The 19,123-nt window shown below is 45.5% G+C and overlaps 1 protein-coding gene across 4 annotated transcripts in view; it reads left to right on the plus strand.

The window, feature by feature from the left end:
- ttc6 (tetratricopeptide repeat domain 6) overlaps positions 1-19,123 on the plus strand; it is a 414,842-nt gene that overhangs the window by 172,837 nt on the left and 222,882 nt on the right. For all 4 annotated transcript variants that reach the window (XM_068039290.1, XM_068039292.1, XM_068039293.1 and 1 more), the window contains one exon: positions 4,607-4,708. In XM_068039290.1, coding sequence (XP_067895391.1) covers positions 4,607-4,708 — 102 coding nt within the window. The remainder of the gene's footprint in view (positions 1-4,606; positions 4,709-19,123) is intronic.

Here is a 19,123-nt window from a genome sequence, read left to right on the forward strand (position 1 = left end):
TCAATGCCCTTCATAATTTTGTATACCTCTATCAGGTCTCCCCTCAGCCTACTCTGCTCTAAGGAAAACAACCCTAGCCTATCCAGTCTCTCTTCATAGCTGAAATTCTCCAGCCCAGGCATCATCCTGGCGAATCTCCTCTGCACCTTCTCCAGGGCAATCACATCCTTCCTATAGTGTGGTGCCCAGAACTGTACACAGTACTCCAGCTGTGGCCTAACTAGCGTTTTATACAGCTCCATCATAACCTCCCTACTCTTATATTCTGTGCCTCGGCTAATAAAGGCAAGTATCCCATATGCCTTCCTAACCACCTTATCTACCTGTGCTGCTGCCTTCAGTGATCTATGGACAAGTACACCAATGTCCCTCTGACCCTCTGTACTTCCTAGGGTCCTATCATCCATTGTATATTCCCTTGCCTTGTTAGTCCTCCCAAAATGCATCACCTCACACTTTTCAGGATTAAATTCCATTTTCCACTGCTCCGCCCATCTTACCAGCCCATCTATATTGTCCTGTAATCTAAGGCTTTCCTCCTCACTATTTACGACACCTCCAATTTTTGTGTCATCTGCGAACTTACTGATCATACATCCTGTGTTCACGTCTAAATCATTAATGTGCACTACAAACAGCAAGGGTCCCAGCACCGATCCCTGTGGTACACCACTAGTCACAGGCTTCCACTTGCAAAAACAACCCTTGACCATCACCCTCTGCCTCCTGCCACTAAGCCAATTTTGGATCCAAAGCCAATTTTGGATTTCCTCAGCAGACGAGCTTGCATCGCATCCAGACTGGGTGACTCGAGTGCTGTCAACCTTTTAAGTACCTCCTCTTTATTTTTATCCTATACCATTTCTCTACTACTTCCTCCTTTTCTGTGTTATTGGCAGCATCCTCTTGTGAAGACAAATGCAATGTACTCATTTAGTACCTCTGCATGCCCTGTGCCTTCACCTGGAGTTCTTTTTAGTCCCTAGTTGGCTCCACCTTTTCTTTGACCACCCTTTTCCTATTTATAAGCCTGTAAAGATTTTGGGTTCTCTTTTACACTACTCATTAAAATATTCTCATGCACTCCCCTTGCCCCTTTTGATTCTTTATTCAGTTCTCCCTAGTAATTTTTGTATTCAGCTTGGTTTTCTACTGAATTATGAACCTAACATTTATCATAAGCTCCCTTTTTCTCTTTCATTTTAACTTTAGTCATCCAGGCAGATTTAGCTTTGGATGCACAAGCTTTCCCTTTTTTAGGAATGTGTCTAGTCTTTACTGGAATTAGCTCCTCTTTGAAGGCTTCCCAGTGCTCATTTACTGATTTACCTACTAATCTTTGATTCCAATCCACCTAGGCCTGATCCTTTACAATTCACTGAAATTAGCTTACCTCCAGCTGAGTATTTTCACATTTGATTGCTCCTTGTCCTTTTCCATACTACTCAAAACAATGAAATCTTGAGAGTACCGTTTCCCAAATGCTCTCCCACTGAAACATGCTCCAATTGCTTCACTTCTTTCTCCAGAACTAGATCCAGCACTGCTTCCTTCCTCGTTTGGCATGAAACATATAGATCAAGGAAGTTCTATTCTGTACATTTTTCAGGAATTTCTCCCGCTCTTTGCCCTGCACACTATTATTTTCCCAGTCTATATTAGGATCGTTGAAGTCCCCCATTATTGCTACTCTAAAGTTCTTGCACCCTTCTGCAGTTTGCTTGTAAATTTGTTCCTCTGTCTTCTTCCCACTATTTGCTGGTTACATATAGTATACATCCGCAGTGTAATAATTCCTCTATTATTCCTTCATTCTAACCAAGTGTATTCTGTTTTTGAACCCTCAAGTAAATCATCACTTTCAAGTATCTTTGATTACGACTGCCAACCCCTCCTTTTTTGTCTTCCTTGTCCTCCCGAATACATTGTAGTCAAGAATATTATGTGCCCAATCCTCCCCTTGTTTGAGCCAGGTCTCTGTTATTGCCACTATATCATAATCCCATGTGGTTACTTTTGTCTGCAGCTCACTAACCTTATTTATAATGCTCTAAACCCATCAGTCTTCCATGCATTCCCCTCCACCCCTGTCTGATCCCTTTTTACCTGAACTACACTTTATTCTAATGCTGTTTGTCTCTCTCAATCTTCTGTGCACCTTGTATCTCCTTTCGAACGTTTCATTCTGTCTGAGATCAGCTGAACAATTAGCTTTGCCGCACTGAGCAATTGGCAGCTAAAAATTTTCTATTACAAGATGAAAATGCTGATAATCTAAATCATACATTGATAATGTTAGATGATGGTAGTGAAATTATAATTAGTGTCATACATTATTAAATAATAGGGCTACTGTGTAATTGTCTGATATTGAAAACAGTAAATATAGAATAGGTTTTCCAAAAAACATACAATATATTTCAGATAACCCTTCACACTAATGATGCTGCTAGAAAAGGTTGTCACAACCTATGGGGTGGCACTCATTCTTACTTCAAAGGGGATGTAAGAAAGACCATAGTCCGATGCATGGCTAAGGTCAGGTGAAATACTTATCAGTGGCTGCATTTAGAAACCTTAATTATTGGTACTGGTATTTTCAAATAATTGGATGAAACATAAAGGTTAATATCATTATCACAATGCAGTAATTGTCTCAAGGCATTGCCATAAACTGGGAGAAGGAACCTCAAAAGTAAAAGTAGAAAATGCTGGATATAGGCAGTTCGGGCAGCATCTACAGAGACAGAACCAGAGTTAACTTTATAGGTCAATGACCTTTGATCAGAACTGGAAGAAGTTAGAGATTTAACAGTTTATAAGCAAATACAGAGACAGGAAAAGTGGGGGAATGAAGGTAAGAACAAAGAGAAGGTGCCTAATAGGATGCAAGGCAGAAGTGGTTAAATTACAAAAAGGATGAAAGTGCAAGGCAAAAGGAAGTGCTAGTGGGACAGGTAAAGAAACAAAAATTATTCAAGAGGAAAACTCACATGGTTTATAACCACAATCTTAATGTGTGAAATTAGGGCCCTCTGTTCACTTACATGCACTCAGTGTATTTTTGTTATTTGTGGAGTTCCTGGAGGAAGATTTATTCTGTTACTGTTTTTTCACTTGGCGTGTCATGATGAAAATCAACAGTCGTGATGTTTCATGTCATTGATATATGATAATTCTGACACTGAATGAATAACAATTGCAATATAACAACTGGATTTATTGGGTAACAATCTGCTGTAAATCTCTGAGAAATCATTCCCCAGATATATTGCAACACCTCAAAATATTGTTGAATTACTGCATTGCCTAGTTATTTGAGAGAATAATTTGGGAGAATGTTACAGGAAACGATCTCAGGATAGATTTCCCAATCCTTCATGTATCACTGCGTTTTGCCTGTGAATTTCCCCTATTCAAGTGGACAGAAAAGTATGGCAGTATGCCTGCTATTTCTCCATGTGTGCTGGAGGTGGACAAGGGCTCAGAAATCTAGTTTTTAATTAAGCAATCTTTGAATAGCTAAAAGTGGATATAGAATCTTCTCAGTTCCACAGAGGCGGGTTTGAAGGTAGGATTGGGAGCAAGCTTGCAGATTAGGGTGTTGGGTTGGTGGACCAGCTTGTTCCCACCTTCCTGGCGATCTTTCTGGAGGCGGGTGAACAACGGAGTCAGCTGTGCACCCGCCGGCGACAGTTAGCCAATAATTAGCAATTATGAGCCAAATGAGGGGGATGAGGAGGACGCCACCAGGATGAGCCTGGCAGCTCCACGGAGGCAGCTTCCCAGCAGTAGGCCAAGTGACAATCGGAGCCAGAGGCTCCATGCCCCAATGACTGGGCTGCAAGTAGGAAAGACTGCACCCACAGCCCAAACCAATCATTCAGAGGGATTTCCCCTCCACTCCAAGGGGTCTACCAGCTTTGGTCCTCATCATTTTTGAAATTGATGTATACCTCTGAGGGCGCCTCCATTTTGAGAAGCCCTTGTGCTCTACTTTCTGCTTGAGCAGCACCCACCTCTCCCAGTGGGACTGTCGGTCTTCCAAAGCTGCAGGCCCTCTGATTGGGCCAGCAGCCTCAGGAACCAGCCTGCCTTGCTTAATTGGATGGCAGACACGGAGGCAGCCAATTAAGAGGCTGCCTCCCAGAACATTGCGCCAAAGTGCACATTGCAGACCCATCTGGGGTTGGGACTGCAAATGGTCCCGACTCCTGAAAGCAATCACCGTAAGATTTCGCCCAATACCTTTGTTTACGTTATCTGCATTTTGGGCTCAAGTGAATTTATTTGGGGTTGTGGTACATGGAAGTGTTAAAACAGGGGAACTGTAAGAAATAAGAAATAAAAAGGACTGTTTTTCATCATGTACAAGGTATTATTTTAGGGAAACAACTTAAATCAAATAGACATTTTTGGTTGCAAGAGCCATTATCTATTAATTGTATAGTTAATAACATTTTGAATTAATCAATGTTTCTAACCTAATATTACCATTCAAATCAAAGGTTTTATGACATTGAGTCATGCATTTTTGACATTTAACATAGGGAGCCAAGTTTTCAGCATATAATCTTGTTGAATAATCTTTATACCAACACTGAAGGATCACGTGGATATTTGTGACTTTGCCATGGAAACGTACCAATTGGATGAAGTGGATGACAGAGATGAGGAGCAGGAAAATTTAGAAGAAAAAGCTGCTCTGGTATGAACCACCAACACTTTTTCATTTCATGTCTGACACAAAAAATCCATGATTTCTGTTTCAGGAACTAAAAGGGCTGATATTCCAGGAATGGCCATTTTAACAAGTGCAAAAGTCAGGAAAAAGGAATGGAGATTTATTTGGTTGGATCTCTGTACCTTTCACATTGCTGTGAGATTTCAGAGGCTTCCCTGCGGCTAGGGGCGTAGCTGGGCCTGCATCTGAACCTGCGGCTTTGCTTCTGTCTGCAGTAGGCGCAGGCCCATTGGTGCTATGCAAATGAGTCAGGAAGGTTGTTCTTGGTCTCCTGTCTCATTTTCCTGTTGCAACACTGGCTATGCACCTCTGTGCAAGGGTGCCCTGTGAAGCTTGACATTTTGCCCTGTTTCTGGATTTCCACTGACCGGAGAGTCTGTGAGGATCTTAGAGCAATCAAAGGTTGGATGATAAATGGTATATTTTTATTTCTTTCCTGGGATCTTTTCAGGGAATGGGAGCTTTCTTATTGCTCTTCATCAGCAGCCAGTAGGACTGAACTTGGAATCCCAATGTGCAGCTGCAAACCTGAGAAGTCTTTTCTATCCTTTGTGCTGAAGGTGAGCCTATGCTAGTGTTCTCCTGGGTCATGTTAGTGGCCTGAGACGGTAAATGTTGGTGCTCCTGGACCTGTACTGTGCTTGGGCAGATGGCAGCCAGGAAATTGGCTTCAAACTGGTGGTACACATATGTTTCTATATTTTAGAAAAACAGAGGATATGATATCATCAATAGCATCTTGTGATACATCTTCTCTGGAGTATAGAAAACTCATAAATGATTTAGGGAAATTGCAGTAATATACATCCCATGGAGTGAATACTCCAATCATTTAAATGGAAGTTGCTTTTAAGTTTTAAAAGGCTACCTAAAACCAAGGGAAAGATATCTTCTTTGTGTATTTTTCTGAAGCAGACAGCTCATAAGTTTTTTTTATGTATTAGAGCCAAGTAATTTTTTAAATGTTCAATTTCAATAAACTTATTACAAAGAGGATGTTCTAACCACCCATCATGGGTGGAAGGCAGGTTTATAAATTCAAAAATGGAAAACCTGACCCCAGCCCACTCCTAATGCACTTCTAGTTTTAACTGAGGCAAGTATGTGAGGAGGGCAGGCAACAAACCTGCTCTCCAGAGGCGGGTTCCTAATTTAAGTATTTTAATAAGGCTGCATGCCTCAAATTTTAGCTGTGTTTAAATTTAATGACTCTGGGCTGGGTATTCCTGGGATCAGGAAATCCGGCAATGGAAGAAAGTTGAGAAGAGCTATATCCAACAGGTCTTTGCAGCACCGCTTGTGGGGCCAGGACAAGCAGGATTGATTTCTCCCTGGCCCCCCAAGCTAACATGTTTCCTACTTTATCCAATCCACTACCCCCTCCCCACAATTGGATTGCTGTGCCTATCCACAGCAAACCCCTCCCCCGCCAATCTCACACCCCACCCCATCTCTCCAGTCCACAATCTCTCCATGCCCATCCCTACATGATCTATCCATGGCCCCCCTTCCCCCCACTCCGATCTCTCAGCTCTGCACCCCTACCCCCCCAATCTATCCAGTCCCCACCCCCCACATCCATCCACCCAAAATCTCTCATAGGAACAAGCAAGATTTTCCATTTTGTGTCGGGACCCTGATGTTGGTGTCAAATGCGGGTCCTGACCCTGCACCATGTTGGGAGCAGACGCCTGACATCAATTTTGCCTGGATCAACCAATTAGTAGCCAGAGGGCATGCTCACCATCCAATTAAGGACAGCGGGTGGGCTCTTGAAGCTGGAGAGCCAATATGAGCTGTCCAGCATGGGAGGAGCTGCAGCCTTCTATTGCAGCTAAGAGAGAAGGTTCTTCCATCTTGAGGCACCCTTTCAGCACTTTTGGAACTTCGGAAATAAAAAATGGCCACAGCTGCCAGACCGCCATTATGGAGGGGAAACCCTCAAAGGCTGGGATTTCATGAATAGGCAGAAGTGGAAGCGGGTGATGAAGGCAACCTGGCTCCAACTCCTGTTCCCATAACAATCCTGCACTGGCTGGCCAATTAACAGCCGGCAGGTGGGGTGGCCGGTCATTCAGTGGCCAGAGGTGGCCTTTCAGGCAGTGGTCACGTCATCACCTGACTTGGAAGGAATTGCTGGTGACATGTTTAAAAGGTTGCCAGCACCCAAGCCCTGATGCACACATCCATTGCTGCAGCTCTCATCTCTGCATACATTCTCCAAGGACTCGGGCACGCCAGCATCCAGCTGCCAGTGATCCCTTCAGCATCCATCTGTCAGTGACCCCACCAGCATCCTCTGAAGAAAGGTGGTGGAGATATGCGCTTGTAGGCATGGCAGAAGAAAGATCCTGGGTAGCCCCACAGTTCAGTGATGACTTCCTGCATGTTCTCCTCCAGGCTACCCGGGCAAACCAGGAGGTCCTCTTCCCCAGGGACAGAAGGAAGATACAGAAGCAGCGGGAGAGGAAAGAATTTAAAAAGCGTGCCAAAATCTCAGAAATTCAGAGAGAAGCAGCAGGAGAGGAGAGGATTTAAAAAGTGCACCAAAACCTTGGAGATTTGGAGAGAAGCAGTGGATGAGGAGAGGAATTCATAAGGACACCAAAATCGTGGAGGTTCTGAGAGAACCAGTGGGAGAGGAGAGGATTGAATAAGCATGCCAAAACCTTGGAGAATCAGAGAGAAGCAGCAAGAGAGGAGAGGATTTAAAAAGCACACCAAAGCCTCGGAGATCCAGAGAAAAGCAGTGGGAGAGGAGCGGATGTTCGGAGCCAAATCAAAAATCGAAAAGTGACATCACAATCAACAGAAATCACAGGGAAACAGAAAGCCAGCTATGGTGAGAATACCGGTAAGCTTTTAATTTAATTTAAATTAATCAAATATAAAATTAGATTTGATTGATTCATTAGTATAAAAACTAAAAAATAAGGCAGATTTTATAATTTATCATATATATAGAGACAGAGACACGCAGAGAGAGTAATGGTTCAAATTAGGAGCTGGGAAATTAAAAATATTCAATAGGGGTAGTGTAACAGTAAGTGTTGTAATAAGAGTATAAGCACAGAGCAGGGCTAGAGGTAGTAATTAAAATCGATAGTTTAAATAGGGTACTAAATAGATTGTTTAAAAAGGGAATGGAGGTGTTTTGTTTAGATCAAGGATGGGTAGCTGCGACCTGTTCCTTGCAATTCCTGCGCCATGTGGAAACTTCAGGCCACTTCATGTGTCTTGGGCGACCAAATGTGTAAGAAAGGATTTCAGAGCTTGAGGGGCAGCTGGAATCACTGTGGAGCATCAGGAGCAGGAGAATTTCCTGGATCGTACATTCCAGAAGGAGGTCACCCCACTGGCAGTAGGAGTTCAGGATGGGAGGTGGGTGGCCATCCAGAAGACTAGGAAGATGCAAGAAGTGTGTGTGCCACTCTCAAACTGGTACTCAGCTTTGGAGACTGCAGGGAGTGATGACACCTTGAAGGAGTGCAGTCCTAACCATGGCAGGAGGGAGCAGCAAAGTACAGAAATGCAGTTGTTATAGGTGATTCCATAGTCAGGGTACAGATGGGCATTTCTGTAACTCTTATCATGAGTCCTGCATGGTGTGTTGCCTCCCTGGTGCCAGGGTATAGGACATCATGGAGAGAGTTCAGGATATTCTGCAGGGGGAAGGGACTGAGCCAGAAATTGTGGTAATCGTTGGTATGAACAACATTGCAAAGGGAGGTATTGCGGTCCTACGATCAGATTTTCAGGAGCTAGGGAGGAAGTTAAAGAGCAGGACCTCAAATGTAGTAATCTCTGGATTACTTCCAGTGCCACCTGCTAGCGAGAGTAGAAATAGGAAGATAAGGAGGATCAATGCATGGCTTGAAGCATGGCGCAGGAGGGAGGGCTTCAGATTCTTGGAGCATTGGTACCTAGCAGAAGGCACCTATTCAAAAGAAATGGGTTGCACCTCAACAGGACTGGGACCAATGTCCTTGCAGGAAGATTCACAAGTGTGGTTGGGGAGGGTTTAAATAAATTGGCAGGGGGTGGCCACCAGCATATAGAAGTAGAAAGGAGGAATAGGGTGCAAAAGGTGAAAGTGTTAGACAGTACTAGAGAAGGAAATAGTTCTATATTCAATGGGAGAGGACTGAGAAGGCAGGATTACAATGCAGGTGTGTAAATGCCCAAAGTGTGGTGAATAATGTTGGTGAGCTACAAGCACAAATAGCAGTGTGGAAATATGATGTAGTGACAATAGCTGAAATGTAGCTTAAAAATGGTGAGGAATGGGTGCTTAATATACAAGGATATAGAGTGTTCAGAGAAGATAGAGAAGGGAAAAAAGGGAGGCGGGGTGGCAGTATTGATTAGGGAAGACATCATAGTGTTGGAAAGAGAGGATGTCCTTGAAGGGGCAAGGACAGATTCCATTTGGTTAGGTTGAGAAGCAAAACGGGTATGATCACATTACTAGGGTTATTCTGTAGGCCTCCAAATAGTGAGAGATAGAGGAGCAAATCTGCAGGGAAATTGCCGAGACATTTAAGAACTATACAGTGGTGATATTGGGGGACTTTAATTACCCAAATATCAATTGGGATAATTTTAGAGTAAAGGGTAAGGAGGAGGAGGAATTTCTGAAATGTGTTCAGGCAAACATCCTTGATCAGTATGTTCTCAGCCCAACTAGAAAGGAAGCATTGCTGGATCTGGTGCCGGGAGGTGAGCCAACTGGGCCAAGTGGACCAAGTGTCAGTGGAGGAGCACTTGGGTAAGAGTGACCATCGTATTGTAAGGTTGAGACAAAGCAAGGAACAAAATAAAGTAGAATGTCCAGATTGGAAGAGGGCTCATTTCAATGTGATGAGCAGGGATCTAGCCAAGGTAGAATGCAACCAAAGACTGACAGGAAGAGCTGTATTGGAAGAATGGGTTATCTTTAAGGAAGAGATGCTTCAAGAACAGGATAGGGACATTCCAACAAAGGCGAAAGCTAAGGGATCCAAAAACAGGGCTCCTTGGATGATGAGGGAGGTAGAGATTAGGATGGAACAAAAACAGAGGGTGTATGATGCATATCAGGTGAATTCTTCAAGTGTGATCCAGGCTACATACATTATGTTGAGAGCGGAGGTGAAGAGGAAAATTAGACTGGCAAAAAGAGAATATGAAAATATAATGGCAGTCAACATAAAAGGGGACCCAAAAATCTTCTACCGGCATGTAAATAGTGTTACGACCAAGGCGGGAATAATGCACTGTTAATTCAGTCCCACTACTTCCCAGCACTTTAGTAAAGTTTCCCACCGACCGAAAAATAGCCAAATTAAGCACTTGATTTATCCCCCAGAATAAAGCAGACTAAACCAGGTTTCTTTAAACAATAACAAAAGTAACTATTCATAAATAAAACTATTTTTTATAAAAAAAAAAACTCTTGTGACAATAGTAAGTGAGTAGTCAGAGGTGGAGTGGGGCCTATTAGGGACAAAGAGGGTAATATATACTTTGAAGTGCAGGGCAAGGCTAATAAACTTAATGAGTACTTTGTATTGATGTTCACTAAGGAAGTGGAATCTGACAAAATATTGGTAGAAGTGGAGAGAGTAGAGGCAATGGATAGGGTAAAAATTGAGAGAGAGAGAGCTATTAAAAAGGTTGGCTATGCTTAGGGTAGATAAGTCACCTGGTGCAGATGGCTTGCATCCCAGATTGCTAAAGGAAATGGGGATGGAGATAGCAGAAGGGCTTGCCATAATTTTCCAATCTTTCCTGAATACGGGGGAGGTGCCAGAGGATTTGAGAGTGGCAAATGTGACACCCATGTTCAAGAAATGGTGGAAGGACAGTCCTAGCAACTACAGACCTGGTAACATCAGTGGTGGGTAAGATTTTAGAAACAATAATCAGGAAAAAAAAAAATCAACAGACACTTGGGGCGGTTCGATTTAATTAAGGATAGGCATCACGGGTTTGTAAAAGGCAGATCATGCTTGACTAATGTAATTAAATTTTTTGATGAAGTAACAGAGGAGGTTGATGAAGGGAATGCGGTGGATGTTGTTTATATGGATTTTGAGGAAGTGTTTGATAAGGTACCACATAAAAGGCTGGTTAACAACATTGAGGCTTATGGAATATGAGTCAGTTTGGACAAAAAATTGGTTTAAGGATAGAAAACAATGAGTCGTAGTTTTTCAGACTGGCGGATGGTGGTCAGTGGTGTTTCCAAGGGTCAGTGCTGGGACAGCTGCTTTTTTTGCTTTATATAAATGATTTGGATCTTGGAATACAGAATAGAATCTCAATTTGCCGATAACACCAAATTTAGAGGTATGGCAAACAATGAGGATGAATCGAAATGCCTGCAACAGGACATGGATAGGCTAGCAGAATGGGCAGATGGAATTTAATACTGACAAGTGTGAGATGATGCATTTTGACAGAAGCAATAGGGAGAGGCAATATATACATAATGGCACATTTCTAAAGAGTGTGCAGGAACATAGGGATCTGGGGGTGCATGTGCGTCGATCTTTAAAGGTGGCAGGACATATTGAGAGTGTGGTGAGTAAAGCATATGGGATCTTGGGCTTTATAAACAGAGGCATTGAGTATAAAAGCAGAGAAGTTATGCTGAACCTTTATAAAGCTCTGGTTAGGCCCCAACTGGAGTCTTGCATCCAGTTCTGGTCACCACACTTTAGGAAGGATATGAGGGTCCTTGAGAGGATGCAAAGGAGATTTACCCGAATGATTCTTGGGATTGAGGGATTTTAGTTACAAGGTTAGGCTGGAAAAACTGTGTTTGTTCTCCTTAGAACAAAGAAGATTGAGGGGCGATTTCATAGAAGTGTACAAGATTATAACAGGCTTAGATAAGTTAGACAAGGAAAAATTGTTCGCTTTAACTAATGGCACAAGGACAAGGGGACACAGATTGAAGGTTTTGGGCAAGAGATGCAGAGGAATATGAGGAAGACCTTTTTTACGCAGCGGGTGGTAATGAAGCGGAGACGATCAATGACTACAAGGGGAAATTGGATGGCTACCTGAATAAAATAGACTTGCAGGGCTACGGGGATCGAGCAGGGTAGGGGGACTGACTGAGTAGCTCGGTGGAGAGCCAGCATGGACTTGATGGGCTGAATGGCCTTCTTCTATGCCATAAATGATTCTATGACCTCCCTGCCTAACCAGGCAAGCCAGGATGGAGGTCTCAGATGAGGTCAGCAGCTGTGGAGTCATCCGGAGAACCTGGCTGTAGTGCCGCAAGCATGTCAATGACCTTCTCCACTCTGCAAGGGTGAGTACCCAACTTGGTTCCCTTTGGAAGGCAGCAAATGGGTAAATATGAGGGCGTGGATGGTTGGGATGGAGAACCCACCATGTTGGTGGCAATAGGTGGAGGCTGCAGGATCTCCTTTGTAAGGAATGGCTGCAGCTCTCTTTAGGGGAGTGCACATCGCAGTGCCAACCCTCACAGGGTGGCTCAAGAGAAATCTAATGGCACATGCATGCCATTGGCCCCAGACACAGCAGCAAGCGTGCAAGTTGATTCAGCCATGTGTTTGCTCTAGTATGGCCACTAACATTCTTCTTCTGTTTTCTTGCAGCAGAAGATGGCCCTGAGCACTAGGGAGAGAGCCTGGGCTGGTGGCAGACTCCCAGTGATTGCCAACCTGATGCCAATGGAGGAGGAGGCTCTAGAACTAGCAGGTTATCATGGCAGCCAATCTATCGCGGAAGGTGAGGTCGGGTGCATTCGCAGGAGGGGGAGTCGCCTCTTCAGCGGGCATGAGGGAAGCCTCAGGCGAGCATGAGGGATGGTGTTCTGTGTCCTCCAAAGTACAGACATCGATGTGAGATGAAGTCCACTCTGTGAGCTCCTGTCTGGTGGGGTAAGGAGTGCAGATCATTCTGTTCTATCTCGCAGGTCAAGCACAAGAACAGAGAGTTGCCATTTCCAGAGGAGGTGGAGGGGACCTCAGAAGGTGCAGCATCACAACATTACCCCGTACCCTCCACCAGCGCAGATACTTGCACCTCAATGGGTATGTGTTCGCGAGTAGAATTGCAGTCGCAACCTGCATACATGCGTCTGATCAGCTGTCAGAGGCTGTGACAGCCGAGGCCACTGACATTTAGAGGCGTGTGGGAGGCCAAGTCCATGCTGTGTCCCAGGCTGATGACATGCCTCTGGTCATCAAAGAGGTGGCAGATGCTAAAAGCCCAGTGTGAGGTTTGAGAAGATCTGGCAGGGTGTCCAGAGGGTATGTGCACCCTGGCTCAGATAGTGCAGGACTCCATCCAGGCAATGAGTGCTGCAATCTCCTTCTCATCTGAGCGTGTAGCCTCCTCCATCGAGAGACTGGTGACTCTGATGGAGAGCCACATCCAGCAGGCCAGTCAGTGGATGCTGGAGATGTGCACAGACCTACATGCCATTAGCTTGTCCATGAGCTCTATCCAGCAACAGCATGGCAAAAGAGGAACCAGGCATCTGGAGTTTGCACCAGTTCCTCGCCTTTCTCAGGTCAGCAGGGAGGTGCAAGTGTACCGTAAAAGAGAAGATTAGTGGCTGCCTTCAGCTTCTGAGGGCTCCTCTCAGGGTGCTCCTGGAGTGGACAGCAGTTCCTCTGCCCCTCTGCTAGTGACACCAGCACCTCAAGTTGCTGCAACAACAGAGGAGGCTGCTGCACCATTGCAGCAGCTCCTCAGTATGCCTGGTAGGCCTCAGACAGCCAGAGAATGGCCTCCCAGATCATCCCAGGCCACGAGGCGAGAAGGTCAGCAGCCTGCCTCCACCACAGCTGGCAGTAAAAGGGGGAACCACATAAAATAATTTAAAAGCACTAGATGTACTTGGGCCTCACTGGTGAATGGAGTGTTAAACACTCTCTGCTTGTGTGGGATGATTTTTGTAATAAATGTTGGACTTCGTTTATGCAAGTTGTTGGTGACCCTCTGTCAGTGCAAGAATAGCATGGGGTTGACCCAAGGGCTGGTTGGGGGCGACCAGGTCTTATGTGTTCATCCTTTGTACATTGTTGAAGCACCAGGTGCTAGTGGCCAAGAGGCTCTGGCCTAAGGTAAGTGGCATTAGTGTGGGTGGAATGTGGTTCCTTATTCGATTGATTAACTGTAGTGGTAAGGGTCAGTGAGTGAGTATAAGAGCCTTCTGAGCCTCCCTTGCACCTATGTCATTGTGCCTTCCATGCAGCCCCTCAAGTCTTTCAGGATGTTACAGCTGGTCATCAGATTCCTCATCTTTCTCCTCGTCTGAGGACTCCTCGCAGTCCACTAAGTCTTCATCAGCCACGGCCTCCCTTGCTCTGTAGCACCAGGTTGTGTAAAGCACAACAAACCACCACTGTCCAGGGGACCCTTGCTGGGGCATATTGAAGTGCCCCACCGGAACGATCCAGGCACCTGAATCTCACCTTGAGGAGATCAATTGTCTGCTTGATGGTGGCGCGGGTTGCTGCATGGCTCGCATTGTAGCATTCCTCAGCCTCTGTACTAGGAGTCCTCACAGGCGTCAACAGCCATATCTTCAGTGGGTGGCCCTTGTCAGCAAGTACCATCCTTGAAGGCATGCAGCAGGGGCAAAAAGCTGTGGCATCTGGGAGTGTTGGAGAATGTAAGCATTGTGGCTGCTCCCAGGGTACCATGCATGCATCTGCAGGATCCGCTGACAATGGTCGCAGACAAGTTGCATATTGAGGGAATGAAATGCCTCCTTGTTAATGAAGGCTGCAGGCTGGCCTACAGGTGCCTTGTTGGCCACATGCATGCAGTCCATCGCACCTTGCACCTGGGGAAACTCTCCCATGGCAGCGAATCCTCTGGCTCTCTGAGCCTGACTGTCCACATGAGTTCAGTAAAGAATGTACTGGCTCGTCCTCCTGAAGAGGGAATCTGTCACCACTTTGATGCAGTGATGTGCAGCTGATTGGAAGATGCTACACATGTCTCCAGTGGGTCCCTGGAATGAACCTGATGCATAGAAATTCAAGGCCACACTGACATGGGATGACCACCACTGCAATCAGAGCTCACGTCCTCCACTATTATAGCACACAGAGCGGGCATAGCCTCTCGGGAAAGGCGCAGTCTACGGTCACACTGCTTCTTCGACATCTGGAGGCAGCTCCTCCTCTGTCTGTATACCCTTGCTGCAGAGTACCTTCAGTCACATATTAACCTCCCAATCTGCTTATGCCTATGTCACTTTGGATATGGATCGGGTAATAATCCCTGCCTCCTCTTGGCTCCCTGGCTGCGGCCTGATGCCACAGGCCTTCCCGCCAACAACCAGACAGCTTCTCAATCCGACTGCCTTGTGGATGAGAAAGGGAGTCCAAAAATTAAATTAGATTCAGCAGGACCTCTGGGAAAGCCGTCATTCTGAGTTTCCCATCCACCAGATCTCCCTCTCCCCATTCCCTCCCCACCTCCTCGTAAATCTCAGTGTCAAGCTGTTTTGCTTTCCAAATGAGGCTGGAATCTTCACCACATTTCCAAGGCTAGGTGAATCAGCATACACCCTTGTCTAGCTTTGGGTTTCCATTGTCTTCATATGAGTTGGATTCTCTGCTAGCATCTTTATTTTTGTGGCAGGTCTCCAAGATTATTGCCCAGTGCTCTTTATCCAGAGGCTGACATATTCAACTCTTTCATCAGCCCTAACTGTGTGCTGCAGCCCAGGCAGTGGCATATTTTCTTTTTGGTTTCTGCACCTGCCATCTGTGGCCTCTCTGTGTAAGATTGTTTTAGAGACAGTTTTCTGCCGTAAACCCAATCCCAGTAGGAACTGAATCATCCACACGTTTCAACCGCACTTTCAGCCAGCAAATAGAACATACTTTTTGTCCACGCCAGATTTTAAATTTAATCTTCAGGCCTCCTAACTGGTGGAAATGGGGTGGTAGTGACCTAGTGGTAGGATGGAGTATTAGAACTTAGTACCCCGTTACAGCTATGTGGTGTCTCCTGCCATTTTTTCGGGGTCCTCTGTTAATGGTGCCAAGCTGATTAAAGAGGTGACCAATGCCCTGTTTTGTCGTGCTAATGATTTCATCTACTTACCTGTAGACGAGGACAGCCAGGCAGCAAGGTCTGTGGCCTTTGGCACCATCGCTGAGTTTCCTAGAATGCAGGGGGTGATCGACTGTACTCGTGGCCATTAGAGCTCCTTGAGACCAGACTGCTGTATTTGTGAATCACAAAGGCTTCCACTCTTTAAACGTACAGCTGGTTTGTGACCACAGGAAAAGAATCATGTAGGTTTACTCTTGTTTCCCAGGCAGCTGTCATGGCTCATACATTTTGAGGAACTCACAGCTGCCAGGAATTTTTGACAAACCAGCCGAAGTAGATGGCTGGATCCTGGGTGACAAGGGTTACCCACTTTGTACATGGTTGATGACACCAGTGTGGCATCCCCAAAGTGCAGCTGAAGAGTGATGCAATGTTGTGCACGCATCCACCAGAGCCATCATTGAACACACCATTTGGCATCTTGAAAATGCGCTTCCGCTATCTTGACTGGACAGGAGGGGCTCTTCAGTACGCGCCACAGAGGGTCTCACGAATAATCGTAGTCTGTTGTGCATTGCACAGCCTGGCAATTAGACATGGTCATATTTTGAATCCGGAGGAACAGGAGGAACACCAGTCCTCCTTAGATGAGGATGACTATGAAGAGGGTGAGGAAGAGGACAACAATGCAAATGATGCGGTTATGGATGTAAGGGCCATGGAGAGAAATGCAAGGGACATTAGGGAGAACCTCATATTAGCACGTTTCAGCCAAGATTGAGGCACTTCATAAAGAAATATTGGGAGGAGAAAAAACACATTTTCCAAATATGTTCATATACCCCTGAGTTATAGAGTCATAGAGTCGTACGGCATAGAAACAGGCCCTTCGGCCCACCGCGTCCATGCCAACCATAATGCCTATCTATACTAATCCCATCTGCCTGCATTAATTCCATATCCCCCTATGCCTTGCTTATTCAAGTACCTGTCCAGATGCCTCTTAAATGTCGCTACTGTTCCTGCCTCCACCACCTCCTCAGGCAGTTCATTCCAGATACCCACTATTCTTTGTGTGAAAAATTTACCCCTTTGATCCCCTTTAAACCTCCTCCCTCTCACCTTAAATCTATGTTCATCTTATTCATTTCTTTCAGTTCTTATTCATATCTGTAATTGAAAAGAAGGGTTGTTCTGACAACAGCATGTGAATCTGCAGTGGAGATGTGTCTAACGGCCTGTATGCTGTCAACTTCATTGTGAGCGACCTGCGTTGCCATGGAAATATTTTCCTGCATCAAGGCTTTACTCCGCACACATAGGATGCTACAACGTTGCAGCACTTGATGTAAACGGCAGATCAAATCTTTTCTGAGTTACGATGGAACCACAAAAATACCTCTGCAAGCAATGTAAGGGGGTGGCCTCAGAATTACAAATGTAAGGCATGTTGGTAAGGAAAAAAATGCAAAATCTTCTAATGGCAAACAACCATCATTGAAGACTGAAGGCTCAAATATCAATGATAAAAGGAAACTGGCCACTTTCAGAAATGCATTGCAAGCATCATTGCATTTCTGCCATAGGCCTCCAATAATCATTTTCCTTTTCAACTGAACTAAAGCAAATGATTTTCGAGAGTGCATCAAATATTAAAGCAAATAAATATGTATTGAAGCGCCTTAATATGTGTATAAAATTTACAACACCCATGCCACCTTTATGATCAAAACAGTTTTTTTCCCCGTTTTCTACCACTATGTCTAGGTGCAACCCCGACATTAGCAGCTGAGGTGGAGGCAGTCAGCTCAGTGCACTGCCCCGTTGCTGTGGATGACCGGGGCGGGCGTCCTCTGGAGGAACAGGGCCTTGATGGTTCCACCCTACTGGGGGTGTGACTTGGGCCTCACGGCATTCTGTTGCTCAAGTGTGGGCACCTGCAGTGGAGCCACAGAGGCACATTAAGCATCAGCTGAACATGAGTTCACTCACTTTCCTTTATTGTGCACAGATGGCTGCTAGTCTGAAAATGACACTGCATCCTTACGCCTTGAGGATCCTGCCTCGACATCTTCGACTGCTCTGCCTCCCTCGCTATTTCTTCATTCTCCTCCTCAGCTGGTGTCATAGAGAGATACAGCACTGAAACAGGCCCTTCGGCCCCCTGAGTCTGTGCTGACCATCAACCACCCATTTATACTAATCCTACATTAATTCCATTTTTCCCTCTCACATCCACACCTTCCCTCAATTCTCCTACCACCTACCTACACTAGGGGCAATTTTTTACAATGGCCAATTTACCTATCTTTGGCATGTGGGAGGAAACTGGAGCACCTGGAGGAAACCCACGTGGTCACAGAGAGAACTTGCAAACTCTGCAAAAAACCAAACCTGGGTCACTGGAACTGTGAGGCTGCGGTGCTAACCACTGCGCCACTGTGCCGTCCAACAGGGATCAGGACATCTCCACCTGTCTTTTCCCGCTCCCGCTGGTTGTGGGTGTGTTTATCCTGCAGGAAACAGTTCTGATTTAATGATATGTCAAAAGATTCATCACACCCATTGTATACATCAGTCATTCTGGACTGGCTTTCGCATGACACATCCAAGCACATAACAAAATGCCAAACATCAACTTTCAGCACGATCATTTAGTGCATGGCACCAAAGCTGCTCACGCATTCCACTACATGCCTTGTCTGCCTTCTGTCTTACACGAAGCCAGGGAGAAAAACAATGGAACAGCTTCGGCATGACCGCTTGCCCTCACCAATTTGTCCAAGTCATTGAGTTTCCGACGCTGAACACAATTTCATTGCATAACACCATGGTTCGAGACCTCCTCCGCTACCTCCATCCAGGCTGTCTTGGTCAGGCGGGAGGGTCTTCTGACTTCATCTGCAGGGAGGAGGACCTCCTGCCATCCCCTGAAGAGAACCGGCAGGGAGGCATCACTGACCCATGGGGCGGGACGCTGCCTGCTGGCTGACATTTTTTTCAGCTCTTGTTGTATTCAAAAGAAAAATGATGGGGAGTTGGTGCTGGGTTTGAGAAATTAATGAAGGAAAAAGGAGTTAAAACTAAGTGAACAATTTAGTTGCGGTAAATCTAAAGACACTTGCATACCACGAAGGCTGCTGATCCTTGAGGCTTGGAGCACAGAATGATTTATAGCTGCGGCGCACATGGTGCTTGACTGAGTGATGGCGGGTTCCACCAATGAAAATCCATCCTCACCACATGATCGCACGTGTCTCCTGTGCCTGTAACTGCACCATTGATTTGTTTGCGAAATGGGAAAACCGGTGAAAGCGGAAGTTCCGCCAACTTCCAGCC

The sequence above is a fragment of the Heterodontus francisci genome, chromosome 9 (assembly GCF_036365525.1).
Source record: "Heterodontus francisci isolate sHetFra1 chromosome 9, sHetFra1.hap1, whole genome shotgun sequence".
In the NCBI taxonomy this organism is placed as follows: Eukaryota; Metazoa; Chordata; class Chondrichthyes; order Heterodontiformes; family Heterodontidae; genus Heterodontus; species Heterodontus francisci.